Below are 21,601 nucleotides of genomic sequence, written 5' to 3' on the forward strand. Positions count from 1 at the left end.
CTCACTCGGTACAATCTATCTCTCATAATGGAGAAGTGAGGGAATACCCGCGCTGTTCCCGGGCGCATCGACTGACCGTCTATATAATCTACTTGGTCCCAGGCCGCGCGCAAAGTTTCGTCTCGAGACTGCTCGAGGGGAAAATCCTCCTTAGGATGCCAATAGGGGGCTTCCCGCGAAGCCTCCGCCGGTTCCCGCTTGGCAGTGTCGGATGGCCCCGCCTCGCCACTGAGAACTGCGCGGACATTCCCTTTTCCTACCGTCCGTGAACGCACCCCTACGTATTGTGTCAGTAAGCGCCTAAACCCCGGCCAATTTGTGCCCAAAATTACGGGGTGCGAGAGGTGCGTACTTACAGCAACCTCAACCTTATGCTTTTGTCCCTCATACCAAATTTCTATTGGAACCATTGGGTACTCGTGCACATCCCATGCACACACCTAATTTTTAGCCGTGTTGCATGCCTCAAAACCCCGGGTCGAACCAGGTTCTGGTGGATCATGGTCTGCCCGCAGCCTGAATCCACCGTCGCTCGGTATGTACTCCCTTGTATCAATACCTTGATACCGTACGTCTCACCCGGGTCGAGGGAGGGCACTGAAGGGCCGGCCACCACGCCACGCGCTCCACCTCCACCTGCTGAGTGCTGAGGTCCCGTACGCGCGCGACTGGGCCGCCCACGCCTGCCCAGGCGTTTGAGGGTCCGTCTGCGCGGGAGATGTTCTGGAGACAGCAGCCGGGACCTGCGGGAAAAAAACAGAAGGGGAGACACGCGGGTTATGGTGGGGAATGCGCACTGTTCTCTCCTTTTGCCGTGCGCTCTGTCCGTGCGCCATTGGTGCAGGTTGCTCCTCGCGGTGGACGGCCAGGTGGCCTTCAGCGAGGGTCACCGCAGCTGCCAGGTCACGTGGCTGGTGGTACCGGACCCAGTCGGCCGTCTTCTTCGGGATCGCCTCCAAAAACTGCTCCCGGATGACCTGGTCCACCTCCTCTCCTGGCTGCAGCCAGCGCGTCGCTGCCTCTTGTAGCCGCTGGCCAAAGGTGAATGGCCGGTCCTCCTTTCCCAGACGCGTGGACCGGAACCGACGTCGGTAGTGTTCGGCGGTGCCTTCCGTCCGGTCCAGCACCGCCCTCCTCAGGTCGGTGAAGCGCACCCTGGCTGCCGCTGGCAGGCTGAGCGCTGCCCGCTGCGCTTCCCCTGTCAGGAGCGGCAAGAGCCGCACGCCCCACTCTTCCTCCGGCCAAGCACACGCTTTTGCAGTGGCGGGAAAAATGTCCAAAAAAAGAATGGGGATCTTCTCTTTCCCCCATGCGGTGCATGACGACGGCCGCTGGCTCCGGCCTTGCGCCGCCCATCCTGTCCACCAACACCCGCAGTATCTGGCACTGTTGGCGGCTGCTTGCTGTCACCTCTGTGAGCACCCGCTAGCCCCATCCAGGGGACGTCTTCCTCTGTCTCCGGTGGTTCGGCTAAGTTGGGCGCCAAATTTTGGAAGTCTGCTGCTTCCGGGTTCTCGGGACCACCAAGGACTGATATGACAAGCTTCCAAGTTCGACAATATTTATTTTCTTCAATAATATTTCCTGCATTACAGCAATTGTCTCACTTCCCAATGTCACTCTCTGCCTTTCGACATTGTCGTCTGTCCAACTCTCTCTCCCGCCGCCTCCCGCTTGCGGCCTTTTAACAGAACGACAGGTGATTAGATGAACCCTTTCAGCTGTCATCCACTCACCTGTCGCCAACCTCGAAGCCGGCCCTGCCACACCCCGCTTCCCCGCAGGCGCGCAGGCCACGCCCACCAGATCACCCTTTTAGAGTTCGGAAATCGGTTAAAAAAACATATGGTCTTTTTTCTGCAACATCAAGGTATATATTGACGCTTACATGGGTCTGGTGATAATGTTCCCCTTTAAATCGTGCCATCTAAAGGGAACTTTAGCACGCATTCTGGCACATAGACAAAACAAAATCTATCCCCCCCACCTGTTCGCACCGCTGTGCGCGCACACACACACACACACACACACACACACACACACACACACACGCACACACATGTTGATATGTTTGATGTTTCCCAGGAAACCTTTGCCATCTTCATCTTCGGGGCAGAGTTTGCGTTGCGCATCTGGGCGGCGGGCTGCTGCTGTCGCTACAAAGGATGGCGAGGGAGGCTAAAGTTTGCCCGCAAGCCGCTGTGCATGCTGGGTGAGGTCAAAGGCGAACTGTCTTGTCCCGATGAGGTGGGTTTATGATGGGATACTGTTCCCGGCAGACATCTTTGTGTTGATGGCGTCGGTGCCGGTGGTGGCGGTGCGTAACCAAGGCAACGTGCTGGCCACGTCCCTGCGCAGCCTGCGCTTCCTGCAGATCTTGCGCATGCTACGTATGGACCGCCGAGGAGGAACATGGAAGCTGCTGGGCTCTGCCATCTACGCTCACAGTAAAGTAAGACAGGAGGGGGTGGTGCTGGGCGGGGCTTAACACTGTAACATTGTTGCCATGGTGACTGTCTTGTGTACGTGTCAGGTTAGTTTTAGTCAAATGAAAGTGTTCTTTTACTCGTAGGAGCTGATCACAGCCTGGTACATTGGCTTCCTGTCACTCATCCTGGCGTCCTTCCTGGTCTACCTGGTGGAGAAGGACGACGTGTCGGTGGACATGTCCAACCAAGACGACCCCACGGCTCAGCCCAGCGCTCAGGACTTTGACACCTACGCTGACGCCCTGTGGTGGGGGCTGGTACGTCACTGGCTGTGGGCATCTTTGTCTCCATCAAAATATATTGACTCTGCTCAACAATGTGGACAAAAACTGAGGAGTACAATGTAGGACTCAGTAGGACAATGTAGACCTCAGTAAGACAATGTAGACCTCAGTAAGACAATGTAGACATCAGTAGGACAATGTAGACTTCAGCAAGACAATGTAGACATCGGTAGGACAATGTAGACCTCAGTAGGACAATGTACACCTCAGTCAGACAATGTAGGACTCACTAAGACATTGTAGGACTCAGTAAGACAATGTAGGTCTCAGTAAGATAGTGTAGACTTCAGTAGGACAATGTAGACCTCGGTTGGACAATGTAGACATCAGTAGGACAATGTAGACATCAGTAAGACAATGTAGGACTCAGTAAGACAATGTAGACCTCAGTAGGACAATGTAGGACTCACTAAGACAATGTAGGACTCACTAAGACATTGTAGGACTCAGTAAGACAATGTTGGTCTCAGTAAGATAGTGTAGACCTCAGTAGGACAATGTAGAAATCAGTAGGACAATGTAGACCTCAGTAAGACAATGTAGACCTCAGTAGGACAATGTAGGACTCACTAAGACAATGTAGGACTCACTAAGACATTGTAGGACTCAGTAAGACAATGTTGGTCTCAGTAAGATAGTGTAGACCTCAGTAGGACAATGTAGACCTCGGTTGGACAATGTAGAAATCAGTAGGACAATGTAGACCTCAGTAAGACAATGTAGGACTCAGTAGGACAATGTAGGCCTCAGTAGGACAATGTAGACCTCAGTAGGACAATGTAGGACTCACTAAGACAATGTAGGACTCACTAAGACAATGTAGGACTCAGTAAGACAATGTAGGTCTCAGTAAGACAGTGTAGACCTCAGTAGGGCAATGTAGACTTCGGTTGGACAATGTAGAGATCAGTAGGACAATGGATACCTCAGTACGACAATAGAGACCTCAGTAGGACAATGTAGACCTTAGTAAGACAATGTAGGACTCACTAAGACAATGTAGACCTCAGTAAGACAATGTAGACATCCGTAGGACAATGCAGACATCCGTAGGACAATGTAGACATCCGTAGGACAATGTAGACATCAGTAAGACAATGTAGACATCAGTAGGACAATGTAAACCTCAGTAGGACAATGTAGACCTCAGTCAGACAATGTAGGGGCTCACTAAGACAATGTAGGACTCAGTAAGACAATGTAGGACTCAGTAAGACAATGTAGGTCTCAGTAAGTCAGTGTAGACCTCAGTAGGACAATGTGGACCTCGGTTGGACAATGTAGACATCAGTAGGACAATGGATACCTCAGTACGACAATAGAGACCTCAGTAGGACAATGTAGACCTTAGTAAGACAATGTAGGACTCACTAAGACAATGTAGACCTCAGTAGGACAATGCAGACATCCGTAGGACAATGCAGACATCCGTAGGACAATGTAGACATCAGTAAGACAATGTAGACCTCAGTAGGACAATGTAGACCTCAGTCAGACAATGTAAGACTCACTAAGACAATGTAGGACTCACTAATACAATGTAGGACTCAGTAAGACAATGTAAGTCTCAGTAAGTCAATGTAGACCTCAGTAAGACAATGTAGACCTCAGTAGGACTATGGAGACCTCAGTAGGACAATGTAGGACTCACTAAGACAATGTAGGACTCAGTAAGACAATGTAAGACTCAGTAAGACAATGTCGACTTCAGTAAGACAATGTAGGTCTCAGTAAGACAGTGTAGACCTTAGAAAGACAATGTAGACCTCAGTAGGACAATGAAGACCTCAGTAAGAAAATGTAGGACTCAGTAAGACAATGTAGACCTCAGTAGGACAACGCGGGACATTAGTCAAAGTGTCTCAGGACTGTTTGTCTCTTGCAGATCACACTGACCACCATCGGCTACGGGGACAAGACACCAAAGACTTGGGCGGGTAGACTTTTAGCCGGGACCTTCGCTCTGATCGGCGTGTCGTTCTTCGCGCTCCCTGCAGTACGTGTCCCAGCAGGCGTCCTCAGAATATGAACAGTGCTTGATGTCCACGTCTTTCTCTGCAGGGCATTCTGGGTTCAGGTCTGGCTCTGAAGGTCCAGGAGCAGCACAGACAGAAGCACTTTGAGAAACGCAGACATCCTGCTGCCGGACTCATCCAAGTGAGGCCCCGCCCACCCGCTCGCTGCCTGAGTCTGATTGGACGGTTGTTGACGATGCTGCTGTGTGTGTCTGTGCTGCAGTCGGCGTGGCGCTACTACTCCACCAATCCAATCAGGGAAGACCTCATTGCCACGTGGAGGTTTTATGAAACCGTTATTTCGCTTCCGTGCTTCAGGCGAGTCACGTGCGCACATGTCGTCACATGACACTTGTCATGTTTGATTGACAGGTTTGTGTTTTGGTCACGCAGGAAGGAGCACCTGGAGGTCATAGCCAGGTAGAGCACCTTATGATATCTTGAGAGTGTTTAGTTGAACGTTGTGTCCAATAGGAACATCTTACAGGGTCCAGCATCTAGTTCAGTGGATCTTCTAACTATCAGACCCGCAGAATATTCTGGACTTATAGGAAGACGTGAAGAGAAATCGTGAAAACTAATAAAAGTTCTGGTTCTCCCTGTCCACAGACCAAAGCAGGAGATAATCATGTTTCATCTCGGACTCTTTTCCGTCCTCGTCTCTGCTGAGTCCTTGTTGTCTTTGGACTCGCAGGATGCGCAATAGAGACAATACGTGATAAAGCAATTATATACATTTGGTCAACAATAGAGCATTTAATACTATCCATGTATCGTGATAACGCATATTTGTGACACATTCTCGCTGTGTCCCGCAAACTTGACAGCAAGACGCAAACAAAGGCATCCACAACACAATGCAGCGTCCTTGCTAATGTCAGCAATTCTTCCCTCCAAGGCAGAAAGTAAAGTAAATGTACTATTATCACTGGAGGATGAGGAGTAGCAAAACATGCTACACTACACGACGTAGGAGGATACAATTAGTCCCTGCTAAGCAAAACAAAGGTAGGCTGTTCATACCAAAAAGTATAGTATCAGTAGTTTATGGTCGATACTACATTGGTTGTATCGATATGTTATATTATCACAAAATATTTTGTTATCAGAATCGAAATTAGCTTTATTGGCCAAGTACTTCATGTTTGAATTTAAATCTCTTCCATCCATCCATTTCCTACCGCTTATTCGCGAGGGGTGCCTGTGCCTATCTCAGATACAATCGGGCGGAAGGCGGTGTACACCCTGGACAAGTCGCCACCTCATCGCAGGGCCAACACAGACAATTTGACTCTCTTGTTCATTGTAAGAAACAAATACTAACAATGGACTAAAAATATATATAAAAAACATAAATAACTAATATGTGCAAAGCTAATAAATAATAGTGCAGTGGTGAATAGAGCAAAACAAAAAGTAATACGTTCACAGCGACAGATTAGATTCAGAGTTGTTTCACAGCATTCATCAGATTGGTAGCTCCAGGGAAGAAACTCTCCAAAAATGGGTTGTTTTGGCAAACTGTAATTTGTAATGTCTGCCACAGAGGAAGACTTTTGGACAGTTTATTTACAAACTCAGGACATAAGTCCATGGACACAAGAGGGCTTTAAAGGAGAACTGCCCTCTTATTTTAATTTTGTTTATCATTCACAATCCTTATGTAAGACAAGCACACATATGTTGTTTTTTTTTGGATGCATTCTAACTTGTAAATAAAGACTAGTGAAAGTCAGGTAACAATGAAGCTAATGGGATTTGCTTGATTTTGCCTATAACACGCTCTAAAAAAAAAAACATCTAAAGGCCTCCGTCCTCATTTTATATAAACACTAAACATATTTGTAATGTAGTAACACCTACATTAATTTTGCTCATTTTAAGCATATAGCAGCATATTAATTTCACAGATGCATCACAACAACACTACTAATCATGGCAGACTTCATGACAGCAAAGACTGAGACAAATAATTCCAGGACGGTATATTTTTGAGCCTGAATATAATGAAGATGAGCTACAAGTTTTAGAAACGGTACTGGTGGTTGTGGACCACTGACATAAAGTACCAAACAACAGAAGAATAAGTGATTATTACCTTTTCACAGAAGTGTAGATATAAACATGATATAACAGAAAGTAAGGAAATATTAACCGTTAATTATCAGGTAGATTAAAAAGTGTTTTGACAAAATAATGCAACAGGAAATTACAATATGTTACTGCATTGGTCATCTGCCAAATTAGCAGCACTTCAACCCATTTTGAAATACTTCAATTAGCATTTTTATACCAAATATTATAATGTAATATATATCGTTCTAGGAAGCTGCAATATATATTTTTATAACAATACATATTTATCCTTAATGTAGGTCTTTAGAAGACACGTCAATGTCTCTCAATCAAGTGTGCCAAAGTGCTAACATTAACGTGAACAGAACATCTTTTGTGGCATTTTCAAAAAAAAAGACCACAAAGTTAGTCTTCTCAAGGTATTTAATAGTTCTTCCCCTTTGCTCCTTTCAGCCAGAAAATGACGCTGCTGGAGCGCGTTCGCCTTCCCAACGCCCGGCCGACAATGGCCGCCGTGGCGGTGGCGGCGAGCAGGAAGCTGGCGGCCAACACGGAGTCCGTGGAGGACAGTCCTTCCAAGGAACCCAAACCAGCCGGCTTCAGCAACCGCGAACGTTTCCGCACCGCCTTCCGCATGAAGACGACCACGCTGCGACAGAGCTCTGAAGGTAGGAGCATCGCCACGGTAACAGCCAGCTGGTGCTTTTACTTCCCAGCAGGCACAAGACATTGAACGGGAACATTATCACAATTTCTGAAGGGTTAAAACCACAAAAAATTAGCTCCCAGTGGCTTATTTTATTTTTCAAAGTTTTTCTCAAAATTTTACTCATCACGCAATATTCCGAAAAACGGCTTCAAAGTGCCTGATTTTAACCGTCGTTATATCCACCCGTCCATTATCCTGTGACGTCACAGTGACCACACAGAAACAAACATGGTGGATAGCACAGAAAGGTATAGCGATATTAGCTCGGATTCAGACTCGGATTTCAGCGCCGTAAGCGAATCAACAGATTACGCATGTATTGAAACGGATGGTTGGAGTGTGGAGGCAGGTAGCCAAAACTAAATTGAAGAAAAAACTGAAGCTATTGAGCCATATCACGACAGACAGCGGCACGGGAGGAAGCGAGGACGAATTTGGCGATCGCCTTCTAACCAAGGATTGGTATGAGTTTGTTTGGCATTAAATGTGGGTGGAGGGAAAGGCTGGATGCAAATATAGCTATGACACGGGTCTTAAATGGCACTTTGAATGGCAAAGGATACCGATCCCAGAACCATGTATATCAAATATTTCCGGATGGTTCAACCGCCACCCGCCCGAATCTAATTAAAATCTATTTTTTCGTCATGTCACCCGCCCGACCCGTGGTTTATCCGCGGACTCCGCGGATGAGACCGCAAACCACGCATCTCTACTAGGGCCAATTTAGTGTTGCCAATCAACCTATCCCCAGGTGCATGTCTTTGGAGGTGGGAGGAAGCCGGAGTACCCGGAGGGAACCCACGCAGTCACGGGGAGAACATGCAAACTCCACACAGAAAGATCCCGAGCCAGGGATTGAACTCGGGACTACTCAGGACCTTTGTATTGTGAGGCAGATGCACAAACCCCTGTTCCACCGTGAAGCCCTTTATATATATAATTTATATTCATTTATTTATAATAGAGATGTTTTTGTTAACACGTCAAAGGTGTTTAATGATAATACAAACATGTTTAATGCATATAGATTCCTTTCTGTCATGAAGACAAGAATATCAGTTGGTGTATTACCTGATTCTGATGACTTGTATTGATTGGAATCATACAGTAGTAGGGATGATGTTTGATAAGGAATTATCGAGTTCGAGCCTATTATCGAATCCTCTTCTCGAACCGATTCCTTATCGATTCTCTTATCGAGTCCAGACAGGTTGTTGTACATGGAAAAAAAAACACACCGTATTTGGTTTAACAAAAGCTCACTTTTATTATATAAGAAAAAGATGTAATCTAATAAATAAATAAATATTGACTGTTACCCTCCTAAAAAAATAAAATAAAATAAATAAATATTGTTCATGATATGTAACTGTGATGTATTATACTGTAAGTGTGTTCATGTTCCAAATAAACTAAAGAAATAAAGAAAGCAATAGTTTATTAGACAGACTTGCAAACTCTGTCGTAGTGTAGATTACAAGATAACGTTATCAGACACTTACAAAAAGGCTCACGTTAACGTTATCGTTAGCCACTGACTATGCTTAGGTAATGTTAGACTAGCTAACATTACTGCTGTCCTGGTTGACATAAGAGGTAACGTGACTACAAGTGAGCAGATGTGGAAATTAACCGGCAACAGTTAACGTTAGTTACTCACCGGCGTCACCGCCACTGTAGCTGGGACTTGGGCAACTGGCAGAAGAGGGGCGTTCTTCGTCATCTCTGCCGCTGTTTCTCCACGTGTCGAAGACACGACACGGTTCTCAAACTTTCAGGTTATGCGCAGCCTGCTTCTTTGTTTTTTTCTTTGTGAAATGAAGCCATGCCTTAGAGCGCTTTTTCCGGTCCATTTTTGCTGCTTTTCCTATCTGCGCCTAATGACTGAGCTACGTGACGTCATTTCTTGTGATGTCAAACGGGGCATTTCTTGTCGGAATGGGATTCGTTCCTAGTGACTCGAATAAAGGACCAACTCTTTGTCTTTACTATAGTGGTCTCGATAACGGGTACCGGTTTTCAAAAAGGGGATTCGAGTCCGAGGACTCGGTTCTTTTCTTATCGAACAACTTGTGGTGTCCCCCAAGGATCTATTTTAGGCCCCATCCTGTTCGCTCTTTATCTCCTCCCTCTTGGAGATATTTTTAAGAAACATGGAGTGTTTTATCACTTTTATGCAGATGACTGCCAAATTTATATGCCGATTTCAAAAAGCCACGGCCCCCTTACACCCCTTCTTAACTGTCTATGCGACGTCAAGGCTTGGTTAGCCCAGAATTTTTTAATAACGAATGAGGGAAAAACGGAAATTTTAGTTTTTGGTCCGGCCCTCACTGACTTGGGACCATTGCAAAATTATGTGCGTCCCAAAGTCACCAGCCTTTGCGTCACTATAGACAGCGATTTTAAACTAGATAAACAAGTCAATGGCGTTTTAAAATCGTGTTTTTATCACCTTCGCCTTTTAGTAAAGGTTAAACCGTTTTTATCTTTTAACCTTTTTGAACAAGTCGTGCATGCTTTTATTTCAAGTCGCCTGGACTACTGCAATGCACTTTATGCTGGCATTAGCCAAAAAGCTCTCTCCCGGTTGCAGTTAGTCCAGAACGCGGCAGCACGACTTTTAACAGGGGCCAGGAAACGCCAGCATATAACCCCAATTCTTCAGAGTTTGCACTGGCTCCCTGTTCATTTTAGAATTGATTTTAAAACATTGCTGTTTGTTTTTAAATCTTTACATGGACTGGCACCTCAATATATCTCGGACCTTATCCAAATTTACATTCCTGCGCGCGCTCTGAGGTCTGAGAGCCAGCTCCAGCTCGTGGTGCCCAAGACCAGGGGAGACAGGGCCTTCTCTGTGGTCGGCCCTAAGCTCTGGAACACTCTGCCGCTCCATGTTCAAACTGCTTCCACAGTGGAGTGTTTTAAGTCTCGTCTTAAGACCCACTTTTATTCTTTGGCTTTTAACGCTACGTGAGTTGTGTGGTCCTCTGTCCTCTGTTGTCCTCTGTGTTTTTTACACACTTTGATTTTTATTTTACTGTTCTAATTGCTTTTACCCTTTAAAATAGTTTTTAATCATATTTGTTTTTATATTGGTTTTATTTGTATTTATTTTTTGTTTTATTCAGTCATTGGTGGAGCATAACATTGTTTTTAACATGGCTGTGCAGCACTTTGGAAACATTATTGTTGTTTAAATGTGCTATATAAATAAAGTTGATTGGATTGAACAACCGGGAAAACCGGTTTCGAGTATCATCCCCATACAGTAGTGATGAAAACGTCCACATTTTTAAAAAGAGAAATAAAGTCCTCCTTTCTGTCCAATACCACATGAATGTGGTTGTTTTTTGGCATCTTATTTGTCCAGCTTCCTTACTCCTTTTTATACATTGACGGCAAACTCCATGGCTTGCTAGCTTGTGCACGCCAGTTTTCTGAGAGTCTTATTTTGTTAGCGCAGGCAGGATGAAGCAGCGCTTTTATTGTGAAGACAGGAACTGTGCTGTCAGTCTTTAGAGTTTTGATGGCAGGGACAACGCAAGAGTCTGTTTAAATAAAAAGCGTTGCTCGCCTTCCTGTCGGTGACGAAAGTGAAGATTGATGATCGCTAATTTTTAGGTGTATTTTTTTAATGCCTGACCGACACACCTTCCGCCATCAACCGGTAACACGCGGTCAACGTATCGGGCACCCTTGATTTAAAGGCTTGAGTATGCAAATTAGTTTTAAGATGGGACCTAAATGCTTATACAGTGTCTCAATTTACAAATGCAACTATTTTGCAATGTTGTTTTAAAGGACACGTATGTATAATCAACCTTGTCTTGTGCCTGCTTAGTTCCTGTTTAATTAAAGGTTCTAATGATACACTATATTGCCAAAAGTGTTTGGCCACCTGCCTTGACTCACATATGAACTTGAAGTGCCATCCCACTCCTAACCCATAGGGTTCAATATGATGTCGGTCCACCTTTTTCAGCTATTACAGCTTCAACTCTTCTGGGAAGGCTGTCCACAAGGTTGCGGAGTGTGTTTATTGGAATTTTCGACCATTCGTCCAAAAGCGTGTTGGTGAGGTCACGCACTGATGTTGGTCGGGAAGGCCTGGCTCTCAGTCTCCGTTCAAATTCATCCCAAAGGTGTTCTATCGGGTTCAGGGCAGGACTCTGTGCAGGCCAGTCAAGTTCATCCACACCAGACTCTGTCATCCATGTCTTTATGGACCTTGCTTTGGTGCATAGTCATGTTGGAAGAGGAAGGGGCCAGCTCCAAACTGTTTCCACAATGTTGGGAGCTTGGAACTGTCCAAAATGTTTTGGTATCCTGGAGCATCTAGAACAGTGGTCTCAAACACGCGGCCCGCGAGACATTATTTTGCGGCCCGCACCTTAATATGAAAATTTTATGTTGGTGCGGCCCGCAAGTTTTATATGAATGGCGCTTTACAGCGTCATACTTGCATACCCTCGAATTTTCCGGGAGACTCTCAATCTTCAGTTCCCCTCCAGGGGTAATCATTCTCCCGAATTTCACTCAAATACCATTATTAAAGGAGCACCATGGAGGTACTGTCTTTAGCGTCCTCTATAACCTGTACAAACAACGTGCCAGCCCAGTTACATGTTGTATTTGGCTTCTGTAGATGCAGTAGGTGACTGCAAGACATAGTTGATCAACAGCCATACAGGTCACACTGAGGGTGGCTGTACAAACAACTTTAACACTGTTAAAAATATGCGCAACACTATGAACCCACACCAAACAAGGATGACAAACACATTTTGGGAGAACATCCGCACCGCAACACAACAGAACAAATACCCAGAATCCCATGCAGCCCTAACTCTTCTGGGCTACAATATACAGAAGCCTCATACAATGTGTGACTGGGCCGGCACACTGTTTGTATGGTGGAAAAAGCGGAAGAGACGGCAGGTTATAGAGGACGTTAAAGACAGTGCCATCAAGGCACGCCCTTAATATTGTTGTCCGGGTCAAAACCGGGAGAATGATTATATTGTTGTCCGGGGTGAAAACCGGGAGAATGATTGCCCAGAGAGATTGTCGGGATGGGCACTGATATTTGGGTGTTTCTGGGAAAGATCACGAGAGTTGGCAAGCATGTTGCTAGGGCGGGAATTCATTAAAAAGTTCATGTTAGATTTATTTAAGAAATCTTTTTTTGCGGCCCAGCCTCACCCAGTTTCTGCATCCATTGGCCCCCAAGTAAATTGAGTTTGAGACCCCTGATCTAGAACGCGTCTCCACTGTTTTAGAATCCAGTGGCGACGTGCTTTACACCACTGCATCCGACGCTTTGCATTGGACTTGGTGATATGTATGGCTAAGATGCAGCTGCGCAGCCATGGAAACCCATTCCATTAAGCTTTCTGCATACTGTACGTGGGCTAATTGGAAGGTTACATGAAGTTTGGAGCTCTGTAGCAACTGACTGTTTAGAAAGTCTCTTTGCACTATTTTCTTCAGCCTCCTCTGACCCCTCTCTGTCAGTTTACGTGACCTACCAGTTCGTGGCTGAATTGCTGTTGTTCCCAAACGCTTCCATTTTCTTATAATAAAGCCGACAGTTGACTTTGGAATATTTAGAAACGAGGAAATTTCCCGAGTGGATTTGTTGCACAGGTGGGCATCCTATGACAGTTTCAATGCTGGAAATCACTGAGAGCGGCCCATTCTTTCACAAATGTTTGTAGAAACGGTCTCCATGTCTAAGTGCTTGATTTTATACACCAGTGGCCGGGCCAAATGATTAGGACTAGAGATGTCCGATAATATCGGCAGTCCGATATTATCGGCCGATAAATGGTTTAAAATGTAATATCGGAAATTATCGGTATCTGTTTCAAAAAGTAAAATTTCTGACTTTTTAAAACGCAGCTGTGTACAACCCTCATAGGGAGAAGTACAGAGCGCCAATAAACCTTATAGGCACTGCCTTTGCGTGTCGGCCCAATCACATAATATCTACGGCTTTTCACACACACACACAAGTAAATGCAAAGCATACTTGGTCAACAGCCATACAGGTCACACTGAGGGTGGCCGTATAAACAACTTTAACACTGTTACAAATATGCGCCACACTGTGTACCCACACCAAACAAGAATGACAAACACATTTCGGGAGAACATCTGCACCGTAACGCAACAGAACAAATACCCAGAACCCCTTGCAGCACTAACTCTTGCGGGACACTAACCCTCCCCCTACCACAACCACCCCCCCCCCCCCCCACACACACACACCTGAACCTCCTCATGCTCTCTCAGAGAGCATGTCCCAAATTTCAAGCTGCTGTTTTGAGGCATGTTAAAAAAAAATAATGCACTTTGTGACTTCAATAATAAATATGGCAGTGCCATGTTGGCATTTTTCTCCATAACTTGAGTTGATTTATTTTGTTACATTGTTTAATGCATCCATCACAACAAAATTAGGCATATCGGAATGTCAGATATCGGCAAAAAAGCCATTATTGGACATTTCTAATTAGGACACCTGATTCTGATCATTTGGATGGGTGGCCAAATACTTTTGGCAATATAGTGTACGTTCGAAGGAGATGACAGAACAATGTCCTCCGGCAGATGCAGCAGCGCTCCCGGAACCTGTCCCAGAGGAACGAGGCTTCCCGGCCGACATCTTGCTGGAGGAGATGATTCCCACACTCAAGATGGTCATCAGGGCCGTGAGGTGGGATGCTCTAACACTTCCACCGCGAAGTTGTAACGAGACGCAACGTGTGTGTGTGTGTGTGTGTGTGTGTGTGTGTGTCAGGATCATGCAGTTCTTGTTGAACAAGAAGCGTTTCAAGGAGACGTTGAGGCCGTACGATGTGAAGGATGTGATCGAGCAGTACTCTGCAGGTCACCTGGACATGCTGTGCAGGATCAAGTACCTGCAGACCAGGTGAGTCAAAGCTTCTAGAAGCTTGTTGCTCTTTAAAGGCCTACTGAAATGAGATTTTCTTAATTAAACTGGGATAGCAGGTCCCTTCTATGTGTCATACTTGATCATTGCGCGATATTGCCATATTTTTGCTGAAAGGATTTAGTAGAGAACATTGACGATAAAGTTCGCAACTTTCGGTCGCTAACAGAAAAGCCCTGCCTCTACCGGAAGTCGCAGACGATGACGTCACACGTGTGGGAGCTCCTCACATATTCACATTGTTTTTAATGGGAGCCTCCGACAAAAACAGCTATTCGGACCGAGAAAACGACAATTTCCCCATTAATTTGAGCGAGGATGAAAGATTCGTGTTTGGGGATATTGATAGCGAAGGACTAGGACAAAAAAAAAAAAAAAACGCGATTACATTGGGACAGATTAAGATGTTTTTAGACACATTTACTAGGATAATTCTGGGAAATCCCTTATCTTTCTATTGTGTTGCTAGTGTTTTAGTGAGTTTAACAGTACCTGATAGTTGGAGGTGTGTGTCGACGGGTTTCTTGACGCCAGTGTCTCAGGGAAGTCGACGGTAAGCTCAGCTGATCTCCGGTAAGAAGCGACTTTTTACCAAAAATTTCTCACCAAAACCTGCTGGTTGACATTCGGTCGGGATTCATGTTCGCTTGACCGCGCTCTGATCCATAGTAAAGTTTCACCTCTGGGAATTTTAAACAAGGAATCACAGTGTGTTTGTGTGGCTAAAGGCTAAAGCTTACCAAGTCCATCTTTCTACTTTGACTTCTCCAATATTAATTGAACAAATTGCAAAAGATTCAGCAGCAAAGATGTCCAAAAAACTGTGTAATTATGCCGTTAAAGCAGACGACTTTTAGCTGTGTGTGTGTGCAGCGCTCATATTACATAACAGCCTGAGACGTCACGCGTACGTACATAATTACGCGACGTTTTCAAGAAGAAACTCCCGGGAAATTTAAAATTGCAATATAGTAAACTAAAAAGGCTGTATTGGCATGTGTTGCAATGTTAATATTTCATCATTGATATATAAACTATCAGACTGTGTGGTCCGTAGTAGTGGGTTTCAGTAGACCTTTAACCCCATGGCTCATTTCTTCTCTGCAGGATTGACGTGATTCTGGCCCCTGGACCTCTCCTGACCCCCAAACAGAAGAAACCTTCTAAACCGCCCTTTAATAACCCCCTCAACCAGTCCCCCAGGTAGTGACCTCTGACCATTACCTCTACAGCAAGAACTATGTGAAAGGTCACTGGTGTGTGTGTTGCAGTGTTGCCTACTTCTCTAAGAATGTGTCCATGGCTGACGCTGAGGACCAGAGCATGATGGGGAGATTCGTCAGGGTGGAGAGACAGGTGAGGTCATACCTTTCACCTTACCCACACACAGCATGTGTGTACATGTGTGTGTGTGTGTGAGACAGGTTGAAGACATGGAGAAGAAGTTGGACTTCCTGGTGGACATGCACATCCAGCACAGTGAGCACCTACAGGTGGACTCTGCCGGCGCCGCCCACATGACCCTGGAAGCCCCGCCCACAGGGGCCGGGGACATTCGCGGGGTCTTCCTCAACTACGCTGAGGCCTTCCCTCACATGTCCTACCAGGGGCCGCTTGGCAAGGTGGGCTCCTACTACGGGAGAGGAGGCGAGGAGGGGGCGCGGTCAGGCCGCACCTCTCACATCCAAGCGCGTCCACCGCCGCCCTCTGTGCCCACTTACGCCGAGCGTCCCACCGTCTTGCCCATCAGCTCGTTGCAGAACATGCCGGGCAGGACCATGAGGGGGGCCGGGGGCGACTCGCCGCTGTCGATGTTGTCGGTGAATCACGAGGAGCTCGAGCGCTCGCCAAGCGGCTTCAGCATCTCTGGCGAGCGGGGGGGCGAGGACGTGGAGGGGGCGGGGGCGGGGGGCTCCGTGACAGCCAGGGCGGCCACGGAGGAGGGCGGCCGGACCCGACCCAGACCCGCCTACCTAGCGGAGGGTGAGACGGACTCAGACACGGACCCCTTCACGCCCAGCGGGGGTCCGTTACCGCTCTCTGCCACGGGGGAGGGGCTCGGCGACGCCGTGTGGAGCACGCCGCCCTGAGCCGGCCCCCGTCTCAACTTGACCTTTAATCCAAGTCACGCCTCCAAGCCACGCCTCCACACTTGAAGCACTCAGAGAAGGTTGTCAGTGATGTCAACACGGCCGTGTGCTAAGACGGCGTGGCCGCCAAGTGCATGTGACGCATGACTAGCGTAGCCGCCGCCCCTGCTACATCGTTTTCTACATCCACCTTTCTTTTGCATGAAGCGCATGACGCCATCTACTGGCCAACCACAACTCACTGATGCGTGTGTCTTTCGGAAAAGTGGGCGGTGCTTCATTGTCAGAGTGCGGGATGATTGAAAGCATCACAACATCATCGACGTGCCAAAAATATTTTTTGGTTGTCCTTAACGACCCGACACCTCCGATTGGTCCTGGCGGAGCGTCGCCGTGACGACAAGCCATCTACGTTTGTAGCAGCGGCCTGTTAACCCGTCAATCAAACAATGGCGAGATTTTGTCAAGATTTTGTAACAAAACTTATTTTCTAAGACGACGTTTGTACAACAAATTCTACTCCTAACACAAAATGACCGTTCACCTTTCCCAAGACAGGACGTGAGAGGCGGGCCCTCACTCGGTAGCCTTCATACTAATAACGATAATCATCTTTTTAGCAGCTTAATAAAGTAGAAATGCATCAATACTTTAGATTAGCACACTTCTTGTGGTCATGTGTGGGTCACATGACACCTCAGGCTTTCACTGATTGACACTGGCCACTTGATTAGGCACACCGGTTAAACCGTTTTACAATGATTAGAATCAACAGCTGGCGTCCCTAATGAAGAGACCGCTAATTGACAGAGAGAGCAAGTAAGCTCGCTCCCAGCATGCATCATGTTTACTCCTTTTTAAAAAAAAAAAAAAAAACATTTCTAGTACAAAGTAGAACTTCCGTTTTCTAGAGTCACTTTGCGTTGTCACGACGACATGTATGGACGCGTATAGTGAGGTCCTATTTAACGTGTAATCCAGTATTTACAATGGCAGAGGCTCTAAAGGCGAGCCCTGCGGAACACCTGCACTTTTTCCATGAAGGGATCCCAAGGGGAGTGTTTTGTTTGTTAGCATGCTGCAAGCTAACGCGCTACTGACTTCATCGCGTCCGTCCGTCTTCATCGTCGTCATCACGCCTGACTTGCTTTTCACATTCAAGTGGACCTTCGGAACCAAAATGTTGACAGTGACGTGTGGTCAGGTTCATGCTTGCTGAGGCACTGACTTATTGTGTTCCAATACAGCTTGTTCAGTAAGAAGATAGCAAGATAAAAAGGAAGGAAATTATGTTTGGAATTTTTTTTCATTTTTTATTCTTAACTGAAATAATTATGGTATAAAACTAAAAACCATTGGTGGTCTTAACTTCATTTGTATATGATGTCAATGCACTTTTGTTTTTCTAGGAAGTTGCCTTATTTTCTTATCGGCAGATGGCAGCGACAAGCCCCTGCTAGCTCACTGACGCCCCCTCAAGGTGAACCAGCGCAGTGTTAGAGACTCACAATTCAAATCTATTTTGATTCTCGGGGTAACAATTCGATTCAGAATTCCATCCATTCATTTTCCAACGCTTTATAAGATCATCTTATCACTAAACTACACCAAATTGATGGTAATTCACCTTATTGTTCTCTTTTTTTTTTTTTTATACAAGTAAGAATCGATAAAGAATCGAATTGTTAAGCAGAATCGGAACCTGGAAACGTCTTAATTAGTATCCCTGCTGGCAAGCCATGATTTTTTTGTTATATTATAAATCATACCACAACCCTTTCAGAACAGGTTACTAGAAACTATGTAAACGACGACATAGGAACCATCCATCCATCCATTTTCTACCGCTTGTCCCTTTTGGGGTCGCGGGAGGTGCTGGAGTCTATCTCAGCTGCATTCGGGCGGAAGACAGGGTACACCCTGGACCAGTCGCCACCTCATCACAGGGCCAACACAGATAGACAGACAACATTCACACTCACATTCACACACTAAAATTGATTCTCGATTCAAACCAATGCTTGCAATTATGGATGGCAATGGAGAAAGTTTTCTTGTTCAGAGCCAGAACCTAGTCTATCAATTCCTTCATACCACTTCCCATTTTTTATTTTTTTATTTTAGTTTATTAAACCTTTATTTATAATATGCAACATTTACAAACAATTAAGAAATAATAATAATAATCAAAACAAGTACCAAAACAGCGGCAGGGGGTTGTAAACTCAATACAGTAACTAAAATAGAATGCAATATATATATATATATATATATATATGTAACAAAGTGTAAAGCCATAGGCTCACACAAGTTCCGTAAATAATTACAATTTGTAACACAGCATCATCCTTTTCACAGCTTTTTGGTTGTTAGAGGTGGAAAGTGTTTTAAAGTAGAGTTCGCTTTCCATTTTTTTTTTAAAAACAATTCGTGCGGGCGGCAGTGACGTCAGACAGCAACATGGCGCCCATGGCGGCGGAAACGCTCCAACATTTTACAAGAAGAAATTGCAACATTGCGACATGTAAAAATTTCAAGGCTGCATTTCATCACAAGGCGGACATACGAGCAATATGTTGGAACGCTTGAACACAAAGCGTGCGATAATGATAAAATAATGTCGTGTTTTTGAACCACTCCAATGTCATTGCAAGCACGGTATCTGAATACATGTACTGATTAACACCGCCTACCATGTTAGCACTACTTCCTGTTGAATTAAAATGAATACCTTTTCATGTACAAAACCCAAAACCAGTGAAGGTGTCACGTTGTGTAAAGAGTAAATAAAAACAGAATACAATGATTGGCAAATCCTTTTCAACCTATATTCAACTGAATAGACTGCAAAGACTTTTTTGAACATCCCACAGGTGAACAGGCTAATTGGGAACAGGTGGGTGCCATGATTGGGTTAAAAGCAGTTTCCATGAAATGCTCAGTCATTCACAAACAAGGATGGGGTGAGGGTCACCACTTTGTGAACAAATGTGTCAGCAAATTGTTTAAGAACAACATTTTTCAACAAGCTATTGCAAGGAATTTAGGGATTTTACCATCTATGGTCTGTAATATCATCAAAAGGTTTAGAGAATCTGGAGAAATCACTTCACGTTAGCAGCAACTGTGAAAACCAACATTGAATGCCCATGACCTGTGATCCCTCAGGCGGTACTGCATCAAAAAGCGACATCAGTGTGTAAAGGATATCACCACATGGGCTCAGGAACACTTCAGAAAACCACTGTCAGTAACTACAGTTTGTCACTTTGCAAGTTAAAACTCGAAGCGAAGGCCATTTATCAACAACACCCAGAAATGCCACCAGCTTCGCTGGACTGATACAGAGTGGAAAATGTTTCTTTTTTGCAATCTGTTGCTGCCATTAAATTCTAAGTTAATGATTATTTGCAAATATAAATTAAGTTTCTCAGTTCGAACATCAAACATGTTGTCTTTGCAGTCCATTCAAATGAATATAAGTTGAAAACGATTTGCAATTCATTGTATTCTGTTTTTATTTACCATTTACACAACATGCCGACTTCACTGGGTTTTGTTTTTGCAGGTGAGCATTACGAGAGACAGATTCTGAGCAATTCTCGCTCCAATCCACGTCTGCCGCTAGATGAATGTCAGCGAACACGTTATGGAAATACATAAATATATATACATATATGTATATATATACATAAATATATATACATATATGTGTATATATATATGTATACCTTTGTATATTTATATATGTATATATATTTATATGTATATATATATATACATACATCTAGACATGTATACATACATATATACACATGTATATATACATATACAGATATATGTATATATATGTATATATACATACATACATATACATACATATGCATATATATACATATACATACGTATATATACATGTACATACATATATATATATATACATATATATATATATACACACATATATACTGTATATATATATATATATATATATATATATATATACTGTGTATATGTGTATATATATATACTATGGACTGGACTGGGGTTCACGGTGGCAGAGGGGTTAGTGCGTCTGCCTCACAATACGAAGTTCCTGCAGTCCTGGGTTCAAATCCAGTCTCGGGATCTTTCTGTGTGGAGTTTGCATGTTCTCCCCGTGAATGCGTGGGTTCCCTCCGGGTACTCCGGCTTCCTCCCACTTCCAAAGACATGCACCTGGGGATAGGTTGATTGGCAACACTAAATTGGCCCTAGTGTGTGAATGTGAGTGTGAATGTTGTCTGTCTATCTGTGTTGGCCCTGCGATGAGGTGGCGACTTGTCCAGGGTGTACCCCGCCTTCCGCCCGATTGTAGCTGAGATAGGCGCCAGCGCCCCCCGCAACACCGAAAGGGAATAGGCGGTAGAAAATGGATGGATGGATGGATGGATGGACTGGACTTTCACGATATTATGTTAGACCCACTCGACGTCTGTTGCATCCGGTCTCCCCGAGAGGGGGTTCCATCCACATTTGCGGTCCTCTCCAAAGTTTCTCAGTCATTCACATTGACATCCCACTGGGTTGTGAGGTTTTCCTTGCCCTTATGTGGGCTCTGAACCGAGGATGTTGTTGTGGCTTGTGCAGCCCTTTGAGACACTTGTGATTTAAGGCTCTATAAATAAACATGATTAATTGATTTGACCTGGAAATGTGTCAATTCAGCAAATCTTAAAACAAAACATATTACTCATATATTTGATGTCACTGCCTCCCCTGACTGCACGCCACTGCTTGCTCGTCCACGATGTTGCACATGCTTGTTGTCACCACAAATGACCTTTAACATCACTTCCTTCAACACTAAATAAGCATTTAGTGTGTCTGTCCTAACACGCCAACACTCAGTTGTCATGAGCTGCTTTCTTGGTCATTCTTTTTAACCATCAATTAGTGGACTTACCTGAAGGTTCCAGAGTAATTTGATGTACT

At 45.0% G+C, this 21,601-nt stretch overlaps 1 protein-coding gene across 1 annotated transcript in view; it reads left to right on the plus strand.

Moving 5' to 3' along the window:
* kcnq3 (potassium voltage-gated channel, KQT-like subfamily, member 3) overlaps positions 1 to 19,164 on the plus strand; it is an 81,148-nt gene extending 61,984 nt beyond the window's left edge. Inside the window, exons 4-16 of the mRNA XM_061920710.1 lie at positions 2,086 to 2,212; positions 2,280 to 2,452; positions 2,573 to 2,746; positions 4,659 to 4,769; positions 4,835 to 4,930; positions 5,012 to 5,110; positions 5,186 to 5,208; positions 7,318 to 7,532; positions 14,195 to 14,300; positions 14,385 to 14,516; positions 15,645 to 15,740; positions 15,809 to 15,893; positions 15,962 to 19,164. Of these exons, the coding sequence (XP_061776694.1) occupies positions 2,086 to 2,212; positions 2,280 to 2,452; positions 2,573 to 2,746; positions 4,659 to 4,769; positions 4,835 to 4,930; positions 5,012 to 5,110; positions 5,186 to 5,208; positions 7,318 to 7,532; positions 14,195 to 14,300; positions 14,385 to 14,516; positions 15,645 to 15,740; positions 15,809 to 15,893; positions 15,962 to 16,627 (2,103 nt within the window). The 3' untranslated portion in view covers positions 16,628 to 19,164. The remainder of the gene's footprint in view (positions 1 to 2,085; positions 2,213 to 2,279; positions 2,453 to 2,572; positions 2,747 to 4,658; positions 4,770 to 4,834; positions 4,931 to 5,011; positions 5,111 to 5,185; positions 5,209 to 7,317; positions 7,533 to 14,194; positions 14,301 to 14,384; positions 14,517 to 15,644; positions 15,741 to 15,808; positions 15,894 to 15,961) is intronic.
* The last annotated feature ends 2,437 nt before the right edge of the window (positions 19,165 to 21,601 follow it).

This window comes from Nerophis ophidion, linkage group LG14 (assembly GCF_033978795.1).
Source record: "Nerophis ophidion isolate RoL-2023_Sa linkage group LG14, RoL_Noph_v1.0, whole genome shotgun sequence".
NCBI lineage: Eukaryota > Metazoa > Chordata > Actinopteri > Syngnathiformes > Syngnathidae > Nerophis > Nerophis ophidion.